Raw genomic sequence first — 20,882 nt, forward strand, 5'->3', positions numbered from 1 at the left:
TGCAGATACGTCTCTGCGAGGAACAGAAAGACCTCCTGTTTCCACTGTTGCCCACTGGAAAACAAAAGCGTCAAAATCCTGAACCCTTCAGACTCAGCCGAGTCGGAAGATAACCGGGTTAATAGCAACTGCAGTTCAAACACTAAACAAACGTTCCCCTAAGCGCGGGGAAAACCTGTAGCTGGCACACTGAAGACGAAGTGGGCGCTTCCTAAGCCCCTCCAATGTATCCACCCAGGTTTCGACGGATCCGGAGTTCCCAGAACACGAACAATCAGCCAATGATGCGGGCGCTTCCCAAGCCCCACCTGATATTCCAAAGGATCCGCAAATCTGTCCGACGCGAGCTTAACCACAGCCCGCCCGGAACGAACGCCAAAGCACAGAACGGGTCGCACAACCACCAAGCCAAAACAGGAAGGAATAATCGGCAAAGTCCCTTCCGCTACCGCCAGGATATCCCGTTTCCCAGGCGCGCATCGTCATCTGACGCGCCGCGTTCAGGAAACATGGGTAATGTAGTCTTTGCATGAGCGAGATACTTTCACAATTGCAGGCAGTGATTTACCGGAGGCCGGGAAACCTGACAGAACACCCCCCTTACAAGATTCACTGACTGCCGCCAGGTTTACCAGGATGCGCCAAATGAAATTTCTTAACCAGTCTAGGAGCATGAACAGCACCCGCAGGTTCCCAAGAGTCCTCCTCAGGCCCATAGCCCTTCCACGCCACCAGATACTGGAGCTGACCCTTCACCCTGCGTGCATCCATAATGCCTCTCACCTCATATTCAACATCCTGCTGCACTCTCACGGGTTCAGGGCCTTTAGCCCGAGGACCCTTTGCAGGCTTGAGCAGGGACACATGGAAAACAGGATGGATCCGGAAATGTCCTGGGAGGCTCAGTTTCACAGCCACAGGGTTGATGTGACGAATCACCTGGTAAGGGCCAATGAACCTGGGGTTGAATACACTGTATTTGCGGAAGCGAATATTTCTAGTGGACAGCCATACCCAATCTCCCTTGGCATACTGAGGACAAGCCTTCCGATGTTTATCGGCCTGCGCCTTGTATTTCCCTTTAGCCCTCTCCAAATTCACCCTTGCTAGCCGTACTGTTTCCCGTAACTGGACCAACCTAGACTGCAACTGAGGGATCGGGACCTCGGAGGATGAAACACTCAAAGGGGCAAACCTAGGGTGAAACCCGTAGGTACAGAAAAACGAGGTATATGAAGTGGAAGAATGAACAGCATCATTGTAAGACACCTCCGCAGTCCATAACCAATCAACCCAAGCCTCAGTAGTGGTATCCACAAAGCATCTCAAGTATTGCTTGAGTGTTTGGTTTAACCTCTCGGTTTGCCCGTCAGTTTGGGGGTGAAAGCTGGTGGACAAGGAAGGGGTGATGCCCATCCTATTACACCACACTTTCCAAAACCTAGCAGTGAACTGGGCTCCCCTGTCTGAAACTATGACTTTAGGCAATCCGTGTAACCTAACTACATGAAGGAGCAATAGGTGAGCAAGTTGGCTGGCAGTTGGGACCCCTTTGCATGCAATAAAATGACCTAGCTTGGTCAAATAGTCCACAACTACCAATACCGCAGTCATCCCCCGATCTTTGGGAAGACCCACCACAAAGTCCACAGAAAAGCTCTCCCAAGGACTCACAGGAGTAGGCATGTTTCGCAAAAGTCCTTGTGTTGGACGATGATCACTCTTGGCCTTAGAACAGGTGTCACATCGCTGAACCCATGCAAAGACATCAGGACGGATGGTAGGCCACCAATACAGACGTAGCATCTTCTCCAAAGTTTTCTTTCCTCCTGTGTGTCCAGCGCATGGTAGATCATGACACCATTGAAAAGCTTGTCGTCTTAGAGCTACCGTAGGCAGTAATATCTGGGTTCCTCTTCTCGGCAACCCTTGTCGAATTTTCCACTCCGGATGTAGACGAATCCAGGTCTTCCAGCTAAAGGTTTGCATCCCTCTTTTTACTTTGTGAAGAAACTCATCAGTGTGTATAGTCCCTATCACTTTCTTGGGGTCAATGATGCTTTTTTCTTGTGCCACTTCCATGGCCGGGCTGTGTTCCTGACGCGAGAGTGCATCAGCCTTCCGATTATCACAACCTGGACGAAATGTCACCGTGAAGTGGAATTCGGCAAAAAACAGCATCCAACGTAGTTGTCGAGGGGTAAGGTGCCTAGCAGCTCGCATAAACTGTAAGTTGCGGTGATCGGTGTACACCGTGATTTGTTGTGATGCTCCCATCAACCAATGCCTCCATTCTGCGAAGGCGTCCTTTATTGCTAGCAGTTCTTTTTCCGCAATGGTGTAATTACGCTCCGCGCTGTTTAGTTTCCGAGACATGAAGGCAATGGGATGGAGATGTCCTGTATTTTCATTCCGTTGGGAGAGCACCGCACCAACAGCTACTTCGGAGGCATCTGCTTCCACCACAAACGGGAGGGTCGGATCGGCGTGGGTTAGCACAGGAGCAGTCATGAAAGCTGTTTTCAAACGTTCAAAAGCCGTCTGTTCCTCCAAACCCCACACAAAAGGAGTGTTCTTCCTGGTGAGCTTAGTAAGCGGAGTCACCATGTCCGAGAAGTGTGCAATGAACCTCCTATAAAAATTTGCAAAACCAAGGAGTCTTTGGATGTCTTTGATGTTGCGAGGGCTCGGCCATTCCATGATTGCCCGTACTTTTCTGTCAGCCATAAGTTGCCCGGAGGGAGTGAGCATGACTCCAAGAAATTCAACAGTAGTGACGTGGAATTCGCACTTCGTCAGCTTACAATATAGATGGTTCTGTTGCAAGGCGCGAAGGACTTGGCCGACATGTCTTTGATGTTCCATCACTCCATTCGAGTAAATCAGAATGTCATCTATGTAGACGACCACAAAGATGTCTAAAAAGTCTCGCAAGACCTCATTCAAAAAAAATTGAAAAGAGGCTGGGGCATTGCAGAGCCCGAAGGGCATCACCAAGTATTCAAATAGTCCGTACCGCGTTTTAAACGCGGTCTTCCACTCATCGCCGCTTCTTACTCCTCCTGGGCGATCTAAATATTCACTTTGATGATATCCAGTTAAAGGAAGTCACCGATATGAAGCAGGAATTACAAAATACGAATCTGATTCTAAAAAACCTAACACCCACTCATATTCATGGCCATCTACTGGACCCGGTGTTCGCCAACTGGGAGGGCATAACCATGAATAATCCTAATCCACTTCCCTGGACAGACCATTTTTTAGTCCCTTTTGAAATTAATACGGTAAGCAAGCGTTCCCCCCAATTGAGTGGCAATAATAGCTATCCTTACCGCAAATGGAAAAAATTTTCCCAACCCATTTTTAACGAGACGCTAAGCTTAGGTGGGATGCCGGGAGGCTCAGATAGTGAAAGTGCAAATCTAAACTTAGATACCCGAATCCTTGACGCCCTGAACAAAGTAGCCCCTTTATCTACGGCCAAAAGAGGAAACAGAGCAAAGAGATCGGCACCATGGTACAATATAGATCTGCAGTCGGTCAGATCAGAGTGCAAAAAGCTAGAAAGATTGTGGCGCAAGGATAAGAATGATTGCACTAAACTTCAATACAGAACAGCCCAGAGAACCTATCAAAAACAGGTCAGAGCTGCTAAAGCAACCTTCTACGGAAACAGAATTAGCGAAGCAGACTGCTCATCTAGAGAACTCTTCAAAATCTATAAAGAAATCTCAGTCGTCTCACTCTCCAATTTCTCCGGAAGCTGATTCTGTCATGGAATGTAACAAGGTGGCAGAATATTTTGCCAACAAGGTTAAGAAAATATACAGCTCTTTCTCCACACATCCTGTGGCTGGAGAAACCTTCACTGAACTGAAGGAACTAGAGTTGGCAAATTCTAAACCAAGGTTAGAATGCTTTACCGTACCACCCAGTAAAGTACTTGCAACCATCTGTACTAGCATAAAATCGGGCTCTCCACGTGACCCCGCTCCTCCAAAGGTTCTGGGCGCAAGTATAGCTACTTTAGAACCATACATCCGCCATGTCCTTGCAACATCCTTTGACTCCCAGACTCTGCCAAGAAACTGGAAAAAGGCAATTGTACTACCTATTAGGAAAAAACCCAATGTTAGTCATAATGTCCTGGAGAACCTAAGACCTATTTCTCTGCTACCCTATACCGCTAAAATTGCAGAGAAAATTGCAAATGTGCAATTGATGGCATTTGCGGAGAAGAACAATCTCCTACACCCCTCACAATCGGGGTTCCGAAGAGGCTTCTCTACTGAGACGGCCCTATTAAGAGCCACCGAAACTCTACGTCAAGGAGCTGACGCAGGCCTAACCATGGCACTGGTCATGCTAGACCTTAGCGCAGCGTTCGACACTGTAGCACATATCACCTTGCTACAGTGTCTGAACAGAGGAGGTGTGACTGATAGAGCACTCGGTTGGCTTAAATCGTTTCTGACAGGCAGAAGCTTTCAGGTTCAACGTGGCTCTTTCCAGACTGAAGAGTGGGCATTGGAACAGGGGGTGCCACAGGGCTCTGCCTTAAGTCCTACCCTTTTTAACTTATATATGGCCCCCCTGGCTGAGTTAGTTCAATCGTTCGGCGTAGAGATTGTATCCTACGCCGACGATACACAGCTCCTACTCACCCTCACCCAAACGCCAGCTGCTGAAGCCAATAACTTCAGAGCCTGTATGCAAGCTCTGGCCACTTGGATGGACACACACTGCCTTAAACTAAACGGATCCAAGACAGAAGTCCTGGTGGTTGGTGGTGATCAACGGCTTTGGACATGTGATTGGTGGCCAAGCTGTTTAGGCGATATGCCTACACCATGTACTGAAGCCAAAAATTTAGGGATATGGATGGATCCCACACTCTCTTATGAGACACACATTAACCGTCTAGTAGGCAAGTGTTTTGGAGTCTTAAAGACTCTCAACAAAACCCTAGATCTCCTTCCTTTGGAGGCCCGGCGCACTATGACCCAGGCACTGATAACGTCACGCCTCGATTATGGAAATGTTCTTTTCCTGGGAGCTTCTTGTAAAAGCATTGGAAAACTCCAAATACTGCAAAATGCTGCAGCCTGCCTAGTGCTTAGACTCCCTCGAAGAGCCAACTCTAAAACCACTCTGGATGCCCTCCACTGGCTCCCAGTGAAAAAAAGAATACAGTACAAAGTACTCCTAATATGTCATCAGATCATCTGGAATAAAGCCCCCAGATATCTGACAGGTCTGGTTACCAGGTATGAACCACGCAGATCACTCAGATCTAGCGTTATGGGCATGCTTATGACCCACCGCTATAGGAGAGAAAAAATGGGAGGTCGGTCTTTCAGAGTGGCGGCTGCAACAGCATGGAATAAACTTCCCAGCCATCTCCGCATGGAGCCTTCAGAAACCATTTTCCGACGGCAACTAAAAACTCATCTGTTCTCCTTATAGCCTATTTAATACCCCTTGCCTCGTACTGTCTTCTCCCCCCTTATGAGTTTATCGCCTCTTCTTTAGCGCGGGGACACGCCGAGATGGCGTACTATTTTCCATGCGCTCTATAAATGTCTTTATTATTATTTACTCGTACCAGATGGTAGGCTCCCCTGAGGTCCAATTTGGTGTAGATATTGGCAGATCGTACTTGCTCCAGCAATACTGGTATCAAGGGGAGCGGGTACTGGTTTTTGATCGTGATGGCATTCAAAGCCCTGTAATCGATGCAGCATCGGAGTTCCCCGTTGGCTTTAGGGATGAAAAACAGTGGGGAAGCTGCTGGGGATCTGGAGGGACGTATGAAACCCAATTTAAGCAGGTCATCCAAATACTCCCGGAGGTGTGCAGTTTCAGGTTGTGATAAAGCATAAATCCTACCACAAGGAACCACGGACCCTGGCGTCAAATCAATACGGCAATCGTATTCGCGATGTGGAGGGAGGACTTCTGCTTTTGCTTTGCTGAATACCTCCTCATACTCCCTATAACACTGAGGTAACTCTACTTCCTTCTCCGCAGCCGTGGAAAGGTAATGAGAGGCTAAGGACAGGGAAGGTCGAGGCGTCTCTCTCAGGCAATGGGTTTGGCAATAGGTGGAATGAAACTGTACTGAATGATCCGTCCAGCTAATAGTGGGCTCATGTTTTTTCAGCCACGGAAGTCCCAAAATAACCCCGTAGGTCGGGGCATGAATGAGGTTGAAGGTGATGTTTTCTGTATGGCCATCTCCATACCACATTTCGGAAACTGGCGTATGTTGAGTGATTGGGCCAGACTCCAGTTCATGTCCGTCAACCGCAAACACAGCCTCCGGAACAGATTTGGTAACGGGAACTACCCCCAACCGCCGGGCTTCCTCTAGGTCCATAAAGCATCCAGTGGCCCCAGAGTCTATCATCGCTCGAAGGGTCTTGGGGGTGTTGTCTATCCACAACTCCAGGGTCAGGAAGAACAGGCGGTTTTCTACATCTTCTTCTTCGGTTACTGAAGGGATGAAGTGAGTGCTCGAGTTTCTCCCTTCTGCTAAACTCAAGCGTTGGAGTTTTCCGACCCCTTCTCCACTGTGGATACTGCCACCTGTCCTGAACGATAACGACCGCCCTTAGGTTTCACAGGGCATTCCCTTAAGAAGTGTCCTTTCTTCCCACAATAGAGGCAGAGCCCAAACTTACGACGATGCTCTCTTTCATTCGGGGTTAATGATGCCCGCACAACCCCAATCTCCATGGACTCTACTTTCCCTTCAGATTTTTCCCCAGTGGCGGTCTTCTCACCCAAGAGGACTGGGCGGTCCTTTCTGCCTAGTTCTCCTTTACGTTCCCGGAGCCGGTGGTCCAAGCGTAGAGCTAAATCAATAAAAGCAGCGCACGTCGTAGGCTGGGGTTCAACTTGAGCGATAACATCCTTAAGATTTTCTGTGAGTCCCTGGTAGAACAGAACCATCTGTTTTGCTTCAGGCCAATCGGTTTCAGCGATTAACCTCCGAAAGTGGTTAAGGTACGTAACTAAATCAGAGGAGCCCTGTTTTAGCACAAGCAATTCTTTATCCGCTGAAAAAGTTTCAGCCCTCCGGTCAAAAGTCTTCTCAAACTCAGATCTAAATAGCTCCCAATCATATAGAATAGCATCATTATTCCTCACTATGGGAACCGCCCACTGAGCTGCCTCTCCCCCCAGGTACGAGATCAAAAAGGAAACCCTGGATTGGTTAGTCAAGAAACACTTCGGTTTACACGTGAAGTGCAACAATACTTGAGTCATGAACACTTGTACTTTTTTCCTATCACCTAAAAACCGTTCAGGGGGGGCCAAGGGAACCGGAGAAGGCATTTCCACCACTACTGAGGCAGGTTGAGAGGCTGAGGCCCCTGCATCAAACGGGTTACGCTGTGCGGCGTCAAATCGAGCCTGCAGAGCGGCTGTTTCTTGACGGGAGGTGGCTAGTTCTGTTTGCACTAAGGCCAGAGCCGCTAGAACATCATCTAAGGTGGCCATCCTTTGATTCAATCCCACCAGGAGGAGAAGAACTCGTGGGCCGATTATTCTGTCAGGCCTTTCGTCGTTACTCCTCAGGATGGGTTTGATGCTGATAGGGGACCCACCTCTAGATCATCCCAAGTCTGGCTCTTTGAACCACAGACTGTTAAGGAGATCAAGCGGGGGAAAAAGATAGGTATTCCGGAGGGGAACAGCTGGGCAACTGGAGCAGGAACCTGTAACATATAAAACAGGGAATCAATGGAAGAGCGGCGCTAACTCTATCTATTCTCTGCGATCAGTGGTATGTCCGCCACCCACCTGAAGCTTCCTGTAAGTGATGAGAGAACGAAGAGTGACAGGTAAGGCGTCTTCTCAATTCTCAGAGTGTCCTGTGCAAAAGAGATAAAGAAGACCATAAATGTGCCCCCTTTGTCCCACCACTAGAAAAAGGGTTTCAATCTTCTCCTGAGTTAAGGAAAACCATTCACCACCTACCCTCTGCGAACAGGAAGATGACCTAAAGTAATACTGAGGATGCCCTTCGCTTGTCACAGGGTACATAAAAGAAAGAACTTTCCCCTCCGATAGTTTGGTTACTGTTTAGTACCGACAGGTACATCAAATACCCTAAGAGTATCTCAACCTCAGCAAACGGGAGTCAATTAGGGTACTTCCATATGTGAATACAGCAACAGAAATAATGCCCAGTTAAAGAAAGCAACAAATGAATGAAAAAGCACTCCTCTGCAGATACGTCTCTGCGAGGAACAGAAAGACCTCCTGTTTCCACTGTTGCCCACTGGAAAACAAAAGCGTCAAAATCCTGAACCCTTCAGACTCAGCCGAGTCGGAAGATAACCGGGTTAATAGCAACTGCAGTTCAAACACTAAACAAACGTTCCCCTAAGCGCGGGGAAAACCTGTAGCTGGCACACTGAAGACGAAGTGGGCGCTTCCTAAGCCCCTCCAATGTATCCACCCAGGTTTCGACGGATCCGGAGTTCCCAGAACACGAACAATCAGCCAATGATGCGGGCGCTTCCCAAGCCCCGCCTGATATTCCAAAGGATCCGCAAATCTGTCCGACGCGAGCTTAACCACAGCCCGCCCGGAACGAACGCCAAAGCACAGAACGGGTCGCACAACCACCAAGCCAAAACAGGAAGGAATAATCGGCAAAGTCCCTTCCGCTACCGCCAGGATATCCCGTTTCCCAGGCGCGCATCGTCATCTGACGCGCCGCGTTCAGGAAACATGGGTAATGTAGTCTTTGCATGAGCGAGATACTTTCACAATTGCAGGCAGTGATTTACCGGAGGCCGGGAAACCTGACACTCATGGATAACTGGGCAATAGTGTTATATGCCCATCTCCAAAAAAATCTAGGGTGAGATCGAATTGCGGAGAGACTGCTCCCACTGCAACTTTTGTAATCTTCATATTTTCAAAAATATAATCAGAAATCCTGAAAATACATGGCCATAAATCCTGCTGAGAGCACACAATGAGAAAATAAGTGCTCCCAAACCACCAAAATCATGGACACCCTCATGGGTGAAAGCGGTCATATATGTAACCTGCTTATCTCCAATGTTTTGGGTGTTTAGGATTGAGAACATGGAGCAATTAAACCTTCACAGGGCAACCAAAGTAGCCCTCATGCTTGCAGACATAAATACCAAAATCTACATCCTACGGTGGGAGCACATTATAAACAAAAGGTGCCCCTGAAATACCACTTGGTATATTAATACATGTGAGCACAGCGTGTGCGCCAAACAAATTGCACAGTAATGGTCCCTCCCTCTCATGCTGGGACCAGAGCAAAGCGATACCAAAGGGGATGATGGATGGAGCGTTTGAGCAAATCAAACACTCACCCCAGTCAACTGATCTGGGTTTAATCCATCACCATTCTTTAGCCCACTCCACCACCCCAGTTCAGACATGGCCATAATCAAATCAGTCTGACCCTGTGCCTCATGGGAACAGTCCAGTCTGAACTGCCAAGCCATGACTTCCCTGGACCGGAAACAAGCATCCTGGGACCGGTTTTGGATTCATAAACCTCATCAGCCAGGCTATCTTGAATCCAGTGGTAGAGACCAGAGCTTAACCTATGGCACACCATAAAACATAGGGGTGACCCAACTACAACCCCCTTTTCACAAGACACTCTTTAAAATGCTGCAGTATGAAGCGCCATAACCGCTTACCTCATAGTGAAAGTCTAGTGCGACGTTATCCAAGTCAGCACAGCTCCCACCAGCGATTTGATCTCCCGACCGATTCCCAGCATTTCAAGCAATCAACATGCCCACGTCATTGCGGCATGCATGCGGGCTACCATACGGTGTACGGTTTCGGCAGAAGAAGCAAATCAGAACGCCATGTTGTAATATGGTAAAAGGCACTCCAGATGCCTCGTAAACGTCGTGAAACATCACACTATATCATAAGAGACATTTAAACGAACCTGAAAAATGGACAACGTTAGAGTGTCCCGTGTTATCTTCGCTAATACTTGAGAATAGGAGAGCAATCCTAATCGATTTGAACAATATAAACAAAATAGAGGAAACTGATAGTCATGTTAAAGTGTGGTGAGAGACACTGTCAATGCCTAACAACATTCGGAAAGCATAACATTGTTTCACACAAAAAGTCTTAAAATGGGACAATGATTTTTATGTCTCAAATGTATGTCGTTAATCAGTGTGATTAAAAGCACAATGTGAATCAATTGTGTAGATGTGTCAATTGGGTCATTTAAGGTTAATCTAAAGAGGAAAGAGAGTTATTGATCAAAAATACGGGTAATTCCTAGTTAGCAAATCAATTTAGATTATTAAACAAACCCCATGGCAGGCCCATGAGCATGATCTCCTGGTCTTACACCTAGCAAAGTGTGAGTGGCATGCCATACTAGATATAACTAATAACCCGGGCACCATCTTGAAAGGTGGTCAAACTCAGCTAACCAGCAATGAGAAATTAGATATAACTGAACTGAGAGGAGCCAGTTGTGTATGCTCTGTTGCATCCTGAGAATGAATAAAAATCACTAATACGAGAGATATAACCTTACAGCATCTTGCTCAATTATGTCATAGATGGTGCCAAATGAGATACCCCTATATATTTTATAGACCCAAACTTACAGACGACATATATGACAATATGCCAATCAAGAGATATAGCGCCTATATTTTCTCCTGTGGTCAGACAACTTGGAAATCTCCAACAGGGTGCCACGAAAGTCTGACTCACTGAATGGATAAAAAGGGACATGGCATATGCAAGGGCAATAACAAAAAAAAAACATAGATCTGATAGGCATGTTAACGAAGCCTCTTCCCAATCGATGTACCAAATATGGTGCAAATCAGCAGTAGATAATTGAAATGAGGTGAGCAATAGAGAAAATGAATAATAAAAATAAAAAGAGGAATGAAGAATAAAACATGAAAAAAGGGAAGAGGGAGGAAAAGATCGTATAGTACATAAACATTAACTGCATAATAAAATATATAGTTTGACTCTCATATTTAATTTCCAAATCTCCAATCAAACTCCCAAACATTTATGTACATCATGATGAATAAGGACAACATATGGCAGAATCAGGATACATACATGGAACAACTAAACAGTCCGAAAGAGCACCAAATACTTCACAGATGGTAATTCATTTCATCATCGGTGTTATCCCCCATTTGTTTGCACTTCAACTGACATATCCAGACAGCCTCTCTGCGACATAGAGACAATTCACGATTCCCACCTCGTGGGTGGATGGGAATATGGTCAATCCCATGAAACCAGAAACTACAATTATCCCCATGATGTTTCCTGATATGGTAAGTCATAGGGTATTTCATATCGTTTTTCCTCATGGCTCGTACATGTTCTTGTATGTGCAACGTAAGCGGTCTCCCTGTACTTCCCACATATATTTTTTCATAATCACAGACCAAAATGTAAATCACATATTCCGTACTACAATTTATAAAGTACTTAATCTCAAATTCCTTACTTGCGTTATACCGGAACAGTTTGATTTTATTCCTCCCCAGAGAGCACATATTGCAATTAGAGCATTTGAAAAAACAACTTGGAGCCAGTGGAAGCCAGGTTTTCTTCACCGGACTTTTGATACAGCTTGGGCAGATTAAATTTCGAAGTGTTTTACCCCTGCGGAACGTAACTTTAGGTGTGAGGGAGATGTGTTCTCTCAAACTGGGTACATCATTAAGAAGGCCCCAGTGTTTTCTTAGGATGTTGAATGATCCCGCACAGTTGTTAGAGTGACAAAGGCCACATATGAGTTCCTACCATGTTTGTTGCCTTTGTCAGTTTTCTTAACCAGTGTACTGGTTCTGGTGACCTTTTGGATTCCGTTGCTTGAATCTATTTTTCACATCACTTATGTTATCTTTAAAGGTTGAATCGGAGCTGCAGTTTCGACAGACCCGTGTCATTTCTCCAAAAGGGATGTTCCTAATCACTGATTTAGGATGAGAACTGGTGGTGTGCAATGTGTTATTGCACAACATATATTTATGAATGGTAGTGTTCTGTATTAAATTGTTTTCTATATAAAACACAAGGTCTGAGAACTCCATGCTTGCTTGGTTACACTTCATCGTTAGGTGCACATTATGAGGATTATTATTAGGAAAGGAGTGGTATTCAACTAACTGACCAGGTGAGCCTTTCCAAAGTAGGATGATATCATCAATATACCTCCCCCAGAACATGATCATGTCCATCCAGGGGGAGGCACATCTGCCCCAGGCATGCTCCTTCTCCCACCAGCCCATGAAAAAGCTGGCGTACAAAGGAGCAAACCTGGAGCCCATGTCCGTTCCCTGAGTCTCTTGAAACCAGGTGCCTTCATGTAGGAAAAATTTCTTTGACAAGATGAAATTAATCATCTCCATCAAAATCTTGTGCGTGTCATCAAAAAAGACTGTACTGCCGTCAAACCAAAGTGTTTTTGGATATATGTATAGAGCCCATGATAAGCCATGATAAACCATCCAGTTTCAGCAAAATATCACCCGTTTCCTGTATATATGCTGGAAGGTTCATGACTAAAGACTGGATAAATTTGTCCATATAATGTGACAACCGTTCTGTTGGTGAGTCTATACCAGATATAATCGGGCGACCCGGTAGAAAGGTGCCCTCCTTATGAATTTTGGGGAGGACATAGATACATGGTGCAAGTAGACCCTATACAAAAAGATGTCTGTGCTCCTCGTTAGAAAGTAAAACACTCTTGCACCAGTCATACAGTTTGGTATTGATGTGAGTGAAAAGGGAGGGAATGGGATTGCTCAATATTTGCTGATAACAGTTGGGGTCCTCGAGCTGCCTGTTGATTTCATTTCTATAATCCATAGCATTCATAATCACCACATTCCCTCCCTTGTCTGCTTCTCTAAGGATGATTGAATCATCACCTCTAAGGTTACCCAATGCCACCCTTTCTGCTTTAGTCAAGTTTTAGTGATGATAATCATACTTGCGCAGTGAATCCATGAGGGCATATAGGTCCTGTGTGACTTTCTCTTCAAAGAGATCAATATTACCATGTGTGTTACTAGATATCAATTTGGACCGAGGTTTAAGTCCACTGCTAACCCCTGTGTTTTCTTCTATTTTCAAGTCCTCCCTGAGTTCATGTAAAGAAATCAGTTCACCTTCAGGAATCGATAACAACATTTGTACATTTTATAAATATGAAACAGTATGTGTCCCAATTTTTAGAAGCGTTTGTATGGAAGAATTCTTTTATTTCAGAATTTGTGTGAACTTGAATAAATCAAACATCATATCAACAGGATCACGCCATTGTGAGGGACAAAAACCTAAGCCCTTTTCCAAAATATCAAATTCAACGCTGGACAAAATTCGATCAGATAGATTAACAATCGTTAACAAATTCGATTCATCAATCAACTGCATGTCAGATTTTTTGACGTTTTTGACCTGGTCACCAATCCTTGATTTATTTCCCTCTTTTTTCCTTTTTTCTTGCCACCTTTTTCCTCCCCTTCTTGTTTTTGGTCTTTCTTGGTGGTCTTGTTTCCCAGCCGTAGCCTTCCGGTTTCTACTAAAAAATGACGTTGTCCCGGGGAGGTAACTGCAGCTGCGCCCTCATCACGGGAGATGCTGCTGTCTATCGAGGAAATGGAACTGCTACTAATGGATATCAACACTGTTGATTCCTCCCTGGCTCTGCTGCCCTCACACATTGGCCCAATATTATCGAATTTATGGGCAAAGGTATATATCCTCCCATTCTTGTAGACATTGCTCATTGTGTTTTATTTTTTAAATTTTTTGTCCCTCAAGTAAATCTGGTGGGTCTCAATAGCTTTGTCATAGATCTCATAGTTTTTATCGATTACGTCTTTCAAATCAGAGCAATCAATCTCCCTCTCTAGATTGACTATCTCATCCTTCAAGGTGGCCACTTTTTGTCTGCATGCCTAATAAGGATACATATCATTGTAATAGATGCTTGTTGTAAATTATCTTCCCAATCCCTAAGGGAATCCTCATCCAGGTTTTCAAAGATTGGGAAGATCAGAATCCTCTATCCCCTAGGCATTTTCTTATTGTCAAGGTATTCCTGCAGCTTAATCCCGTCCTACCAACGGGACAATTCTTGCTTCTTAAGTCTTTCTAACTTCTGAAACTACCTAGGCAATCGTTGTCCCGATTGTTCTTTACTTACATTTGAGCTAGTAATTTCATGCTGGAGAAAAGGCCAAGTGCCATTTCCTCTCTTTTGTCATACAATTTTGAAAGGGCTAGAGGAGTGTGGTCACAATATGATTAATACTGTATATTCCAACCCTAGGGGAACAATACAAGTAAGCTAGATCAGGACTCCACCACTCAAAGAGAACACATCATTACAAATAGGTATAATAAAATCGTCCTCAAGTTGGTTGAAAAAAGTTTCTTTTTTATTCTTTATCAGCAGTCAGACTCTTATCTTGTTCAAAAACCTTTGACCACATTACAACACATCTGAAGGGCTTGAACTGGCTTCCTCTTGAAGGCAAAATCCACTTCAAGCTGGCCTACATCACTCACACAGCCTTGTACACAAACTTCTCGGCATATCTCACCCAGAAAATTTGATTTCTGGGAGATCCAGAAACTCCTGGTCCGCCAGAGACAGCGTGCTCTAACCACCCCGCTTCAGCAATAAAAAAACATATAACCGAGTGTTCTCCGGGGCAGCATCAAGAATCTGGAACTCGCTACCTACCTCCATCAGAAGAATACCTTCTCTGTCGCTCTTCAAAAAGGAGGCAAAAACCTTCCTAATGAGAAAATTCATCCAATAACTCTCCTTCTTTGTTCATACCGCCTTTTTCATGGCTTTGTTTCAGTGCATAATCTCCTGTATTGGTTGTCCCTCTCCGTGCATCAATTCGGACTCCTCCTAATGTTCTGCTGGTACACATTTACTATCACATGTATACATTTGCTGGTTTCCTCTTTTTATCGATGACATGTCGCTCACTGATTTTGGTACTGTAATGTTTTTTGTACATAACTCTGGCGTTGTCCTATTGTAGTCAGCTCTCTAACCCCCTTCCTTGTATTTTGCCTTTGCTTTTCCTATACGTAACATGTTTATCCCTGTAAAGTGCTCTGATACACTAACGGGTTATGTTTGTGCTATATAAAACCTCAAATAAATAAATAAATACACAAACCATGAACTATATAGTGTGTTGCTGTTACCATGTGCCCAGTTGCATGTATTGTTGGAGTCAGTCTGCCACATTACACATTTCTGGCACATATGGCCTGTGCTGCCCTGCATCTGTTGTAGGTATTAGTGTGTTGAGAATTGTGTTGTTTATATGCGTGTTGACTGCTCTTTCACTGTAGGATGTGAGTTTGGGATATTTTGTTTCCTTACTAGTAGAAAAATATTTTGTTCGGTTGTCAATGATTTTTGTCTGTCTTTCTGCTACAGATCACACTGGCTTCTGCCCAGCATATAAACTCATGTCATGTGATGCAAGACACATCTCTGACTGCAATCGTGACTCTGACTGCAAAGCTGATGAAAAGTGCTGCAATGTGGGCTGCAGACAGACCTGTGTGAAATCTAAGAAAGGTAAGGCATAGGTGATAATTCCACAATGTCTCTTGGACCACATGATGGGCTGTGCCCTATGATTCACCCCAAGGGCACATGTCTTTATGAGTCCAGTGTACCAGTTCCACATTGTTAGGAACCTGCACTCCTGTGAGTGTTCTGGGAAGCCAGTCCGACAATGCACACTAAGAACTCTCTTAAAGGAGGGGTCTGCATTACATATGAACTATTCATCTTTCTTGAATTAGTGGACACCATTCGTTCCACGCACAGTTTTCATGCATCCCACCCGAAAGCACAATCACACATCAGACAAGCATGGGGAAGTAAGAGGAGCCATTATAGAGAGAGAGAACTTGGACTGTATCCAGAGGGTCAGTTGATATCCTGTCCTGTGGCCCTAGCTGTCAGTCTGTATCCCGGTGAGAGGACAGTAGTGAATGCTTCAGGATCAAGGTGGACTCCTCCGTTTGTGACCAAGGAAGATATGAATTTGTTGAGATGAAAGGAAAATTCAAATGTAGAACTGCTGAGAGATAAATTGGAGAGGGATATACTCTCACTAAAAGAGAACAGGAGCAAAGAAAGATCTACACAGAATACAGGTAAACTGCTGGGCAACAATAGCCTGTCTCAGTGTCCATCTTCACTTGCACTGTGATGAAGAACATGAGAGATGTGTCCAACAAAAAAGTGCACAGATAAGCGGTTGTCTGATCAAAGAGGGAAATGATAATGAGTGAAGATCTTAAGAATCTGAAGAAAAAGGAGTGGAGAGACATGCACAAACATGTCTCAATGCATATGAAAGACCGTGCTGATAACTAAAGGCAATGACCTTCTACTCAAGGGTACAAATAAAATCATATTGTATAACCAAATCAATGAGGCATGCTTTGTTCTTTCCATTTCAGGGAAACCTGGTGTTTGCCCATATATACAGATGGATGAACTATCAGAGGACATGTGCAATAAATGCAATGATGACAAAGACTGCCCACAAAATGAAAAATGCTGCGCAGGGGTCAAAGGTCGTGAATGCCAGAAACCCAACGATGACATTGGTAAATGTTGTATTACTCAACCATTTGTTATTAAAATAACAATAGCAGTGTCCTGACACACTTTCCATGCCCAGACTTTAGTGTGGAATGCTATTCATTCTAAGGTCTAGGAAGGTTGAATATCTTTGTCATGTTTGTCTTCCTTTTCAAACTGTATGTGGTCGTGCAGGTCCAGCTGTTAGATGTGGGGGCACACATGACTTCCAAATGGCTGACCCAGTATGGTTTTATTGTACATGTGCAGAGACAGGCATGAGTGTACCCCTCCACCTAAATTAAGTTCTCACGTGGAACACAGACACTATGCCCACATCTGCCCCACCATTCCAGTCCAAATCCAGCAGACAAATTCACTTCACCAGTTCCAGAAGCAACTGGATAGCCATTTCTTCAAGCAATACCTTTTCATTTCATAGGTCCTCATTGACACCCTTTGTGAAAGGCTGGCTCAGTATATGGAGTACACTTATGTGGAAATCTTGGACCAATCTAGACAACCCTAATGGCGACCTAAGTGGTCTTAGACAACCTTAAAAAGCTCTCTAAGTAGTAGCTGTGTAGAGCAGCCTTCAGGCTTAGTCCAGAAGGAGTGTAAAGCAGCTTGTTTTACCAGAACATATAGATTAAATGAAAGAGAACCACACTGTGTATTAATACATATATGTATTTATTATAAGACAATCACCTAACACATTCAGATATCCCCTAGCCAGAGATATAAACAATACACATAATACTTTTTAATAGAAACAGGTAAGTAGCACAGAATACACAGTGGTTCCCAGGGGGAAACCAAACCATGCACTAAAATAGTGGTATGCAAACCACGACTCGAGTCAGGACGTAGAAGTGCTGGGGAACAAAGAAACTACCTGGGTGATTATCTAGAAACCCCATGGAGGCCGTGTGCAGTGTAGGCACATGACCACATTCTCCGTACAAATTAACGTGTGAGTCATGGTATCAATTTTAAAGAAAAAGGAACCTTCCCAGCGGACCCTGAAGAAATCCAGCAGAGGAAAAGATATTGAAGAACCACCCCACTCGTAGATACCTTAGAAACCAGGTTACCTGCACCAGGGAAGCGGGGTGCATAGGTGTGAAGTGGCTTTGGAAACTGCCATCAAACCCAATAGAGGACTTTAGGAAGATGCCGCTACTGGGTAAGGTGAGAGTGTCCAGTGGGACCCGAAGGTAGATTCAAGTTGTGAATAGCCTGCAAGCAGATGGGACTGAGTCTATGTCAATTAGGACTGACCAGATGGCACTGAAGACGAAGTTCTACCAATGCCTGTGTAGCGAGAGAGCTAACGGTGACCTTGAAACTGCAGCTGGACCAGGAAATTCTATGGAAGACCAGGAGCCATACACAAGCTGTCCCATGCAGATTTCGAGAGTTGAGGGATCGGTGTCCGGCGGGAGCACCAACAAGCCTTGGCATCTGCAACCAATGAGGAAGTTCAAGAAGGTACAATGTCGGGACCAGCAAGGTCCAGGAGACTCACCACAAGCAGGAGAGTCGGGGCAGGCACGAGCAATCAGGGGAGACCAAAAGAATTTAAATTTGACCCTTGACAGGACCCGCAGGCACTTGAGTCGAAATAGGACCTTGAGTACCTTATAACAAAGAAGCAGGCCCACGGCGCAAACAATGCAATGTGGTTGAAGATTCTGGTTACTGGAGATTATGGAGGATGGGGATACTTGGAGCCCGAAGATCTTAATGGAAGGAAGCCAACAAGCCTTTGCAACTGCAAGTTGACACGTTGCACAGGAGTTCAGTTCCTGCGGCTCCAACAGGGGATACTGACCACAAACTTGGTTAGAGGACAGGGCAGGCCTTGAGGGATGTGAAGCACCACCACCTGTGTTGCTGAGCCTATACTCAACATACTCTACCTAAACAACACATTCTTTGTGCTCTTCAAACCTCCTGATGATGTGCTAAAGATCCTACTACTTCTCCTCTGGTAACCTCCACCAGCACACTTCTCAGCTCGCTATAAATGCTGGTGCAGAATTAATTCACTGTCCCATCAACATACCTGTGCTTTTCTATAGTGATGCTGTCCACCTACATTGCATGTGAACTCAGCTTTCTTTGCAATATAAGAGATTTCCTTAGTACAGATGAGGTTGTTTCTTGGACATCCATTGCCTTTTCCTCATTCTGTAGTTGTTTTGTAGCTTAATTCATTTTGCATAGAATCATATTTGAAAATTTCCTCTTGAGTTGAGTAGGTACTTGCAGGTAGGTGTCCAAGTGAGGATTTCTGATAAGTGAAACGTGGTGGGGTGCATAATAGCTGTCTGCAGTTTTCTTCAGATATTAACTCACCAAGGGTAGTAAAATCCTAAAATGAGTATACACTGATATTGCCTTTACTACTGTGAATTTCTATACAGGATGATGCAAGGTAAACATCTTCCCCACTGTCAAAAAGCCACAAATCCCTCCTGAAGTAGTGCCAAGATGTTTTCCGTCTTTGTCTACTTTGTTGTTCCTCCCGTGTCTGTTTCCAACAGTCACATCAGTTTGTAGGATGATGGACCAGAGTGTTGGCCAATCAGAGAAATGGTGCTGGTTTTCCATGAATTTAAGAGGTCGACCTATTTAAAAAAGCACTCAGAACAAGCGTTTACACACGTGGGCAACCTGCTCACTACATGCTCTCCATGCATGGCATTTGATTCAGGAGCTTTTCCACTGTTGAGATGTTTCATTGTAACTGAAAGAGGGACGTTAAAAAGTTAAACAATTATATGTTCAAGACTCTGTTTATTACCCACCATGTTGGGTATCATGAAAAAGGATAAGAGGGGACTGTGTTTATTTTATTGTTTTGCATATGAGAGTGAGTAAGAAACAAACATACCACTGAGCTCTAAGAATGATTCAGAGATTAGTCTATGGTCTTTGGTTTTCATGTCCTTGGCTGTTTCTCGTGCAATGAAACCTGGTTAGTGTCCAGCATGTGCTAAGATATGTGATTATTCTGCACCATACCTACATCAGTGTTGTAGTGTAGTTCCTATTTTCCCAATAGGCCCTGCGCATTGGAATAACATAAACAATAGTATGGACGTAGAAGTGCGGGTCTTCCAGGTCTCTACTGACTATGCTAAACTTAATTGGGGTCGTTACCAACTAGCTCAGAGGTCACTGGAAACTTTCTTGACTGAATAGGAAGTGATCAGCTTCCCTGGTACAGACAAGAAGGGATTCAGTTTTCCAACAACCGCATAAACATGACAACTTTGCTCCTTAGAATAAGAGTCAATCTCTAGAGTCGTGTGAAACAATAGACAGTTATTTTACTCAGTCAGTTGTGCAGATTACTTTCACCAAGATGCAGAGAAATAGAGAGACGGGCGTTTTCAATAAAAAGGTATTATTTATTGAACAGTCTTTCTTCTCATGCAAGAGAAATGAATTGCCACAATTGCAAGACTTGTTATGATAAAAAGTGCGTACAGTAAAATGAGGATTGCGTAATAATACTGTAAAAGCATTGATATGGTTTCTTAGCCATACAATGTTATGTTATGTTATGTTATGTTATGTTATGTTAACTTTATTTTTGTATAGCGCACGGCTACTCCAACGGAGTGTCCCGGCGCTTTATGGTGGCAGCTCCTGAAAACATAACAAACAAAGAAATCCAGAAAACAGCTAGACACAATAGTTAAAATGAATAAAATATATACATTCATATATACATTTAGCTAATGTACTCAACTGGAGCTTCTAACTATGCCTACCCCAGTATACCTGACCTAAGCCTAATACTTGGGAGGGAGTAAGTAAGTAGCAGTTTTAGTTAAGTTGGTTTTGCCAAGGTTTGCTTCAAGAATTCTCTCTAAGGGTTTAGTCAACACCATACCTCTGGAATAGAATGTTGGAGGTCTTGTATCTCCTTCCAGGACTCGATATCCCAGTTACTCGCAAGAGTAGGCTGGAAACGCCGAGCTGGATTTTTTCGACAGGAGAAAAGACAGCGTCTCTCTCAGCGCGTCGAGGAGGAGGAGGGGCAGCGTCCGTGGGCAGCTTGTATCTGCTGGGCTCTGCAGCGGACAGCTGTTCTGCTCCTATGTTCACCACACCATCGCTATCATCAATGTCGTTGAGGCAGTGTTTGCTTAAGGCAACGTTGGTAATATTTATACCTGAAAGGTGCCTGGTTTGA

The 20,882-nt window shown here is 44.6% G+C and overlaps 1 protein-coding gene across 1 annotated transcript in view; it reads left to right on the top strand.

Moving 5' to 3' along the window:
* The window catches only part of LOC147709686 (uncharacterized), an 83,807-nt gene that overhangs the window by 43,781 nt on the left and 19,144 nt on the right, over positions 1-20,882 (top strand). The window contains exons 3-4 of the mRNA XM_086926071.1: positions 15,506-15,649; positions 16,546-16,695. Coding sequence (XP_086782197.1) covers positions 15,506-15,649; positions 16,546-16,695 — 294 coding nt within the window. The remainder of the gene's footprint in view (positions 1-15,505; positions 15,650-16,545; positions 16,696-20,882) is intronic.

This window comes from Lissotriton vulgaris, chromosome 6 (assembly GCF_964263255.1).
Source record: "Lissotriton vulgaris chromosome 6, aLisVul1.2, whole genome shotgun sequence".
NCBI classification, from domain to species: Eukaryota; Metazoa; Chordata; class Amphibia; order Caudata; family Salamandridae; genus Lissotriton; species Lissotriton vulgaris.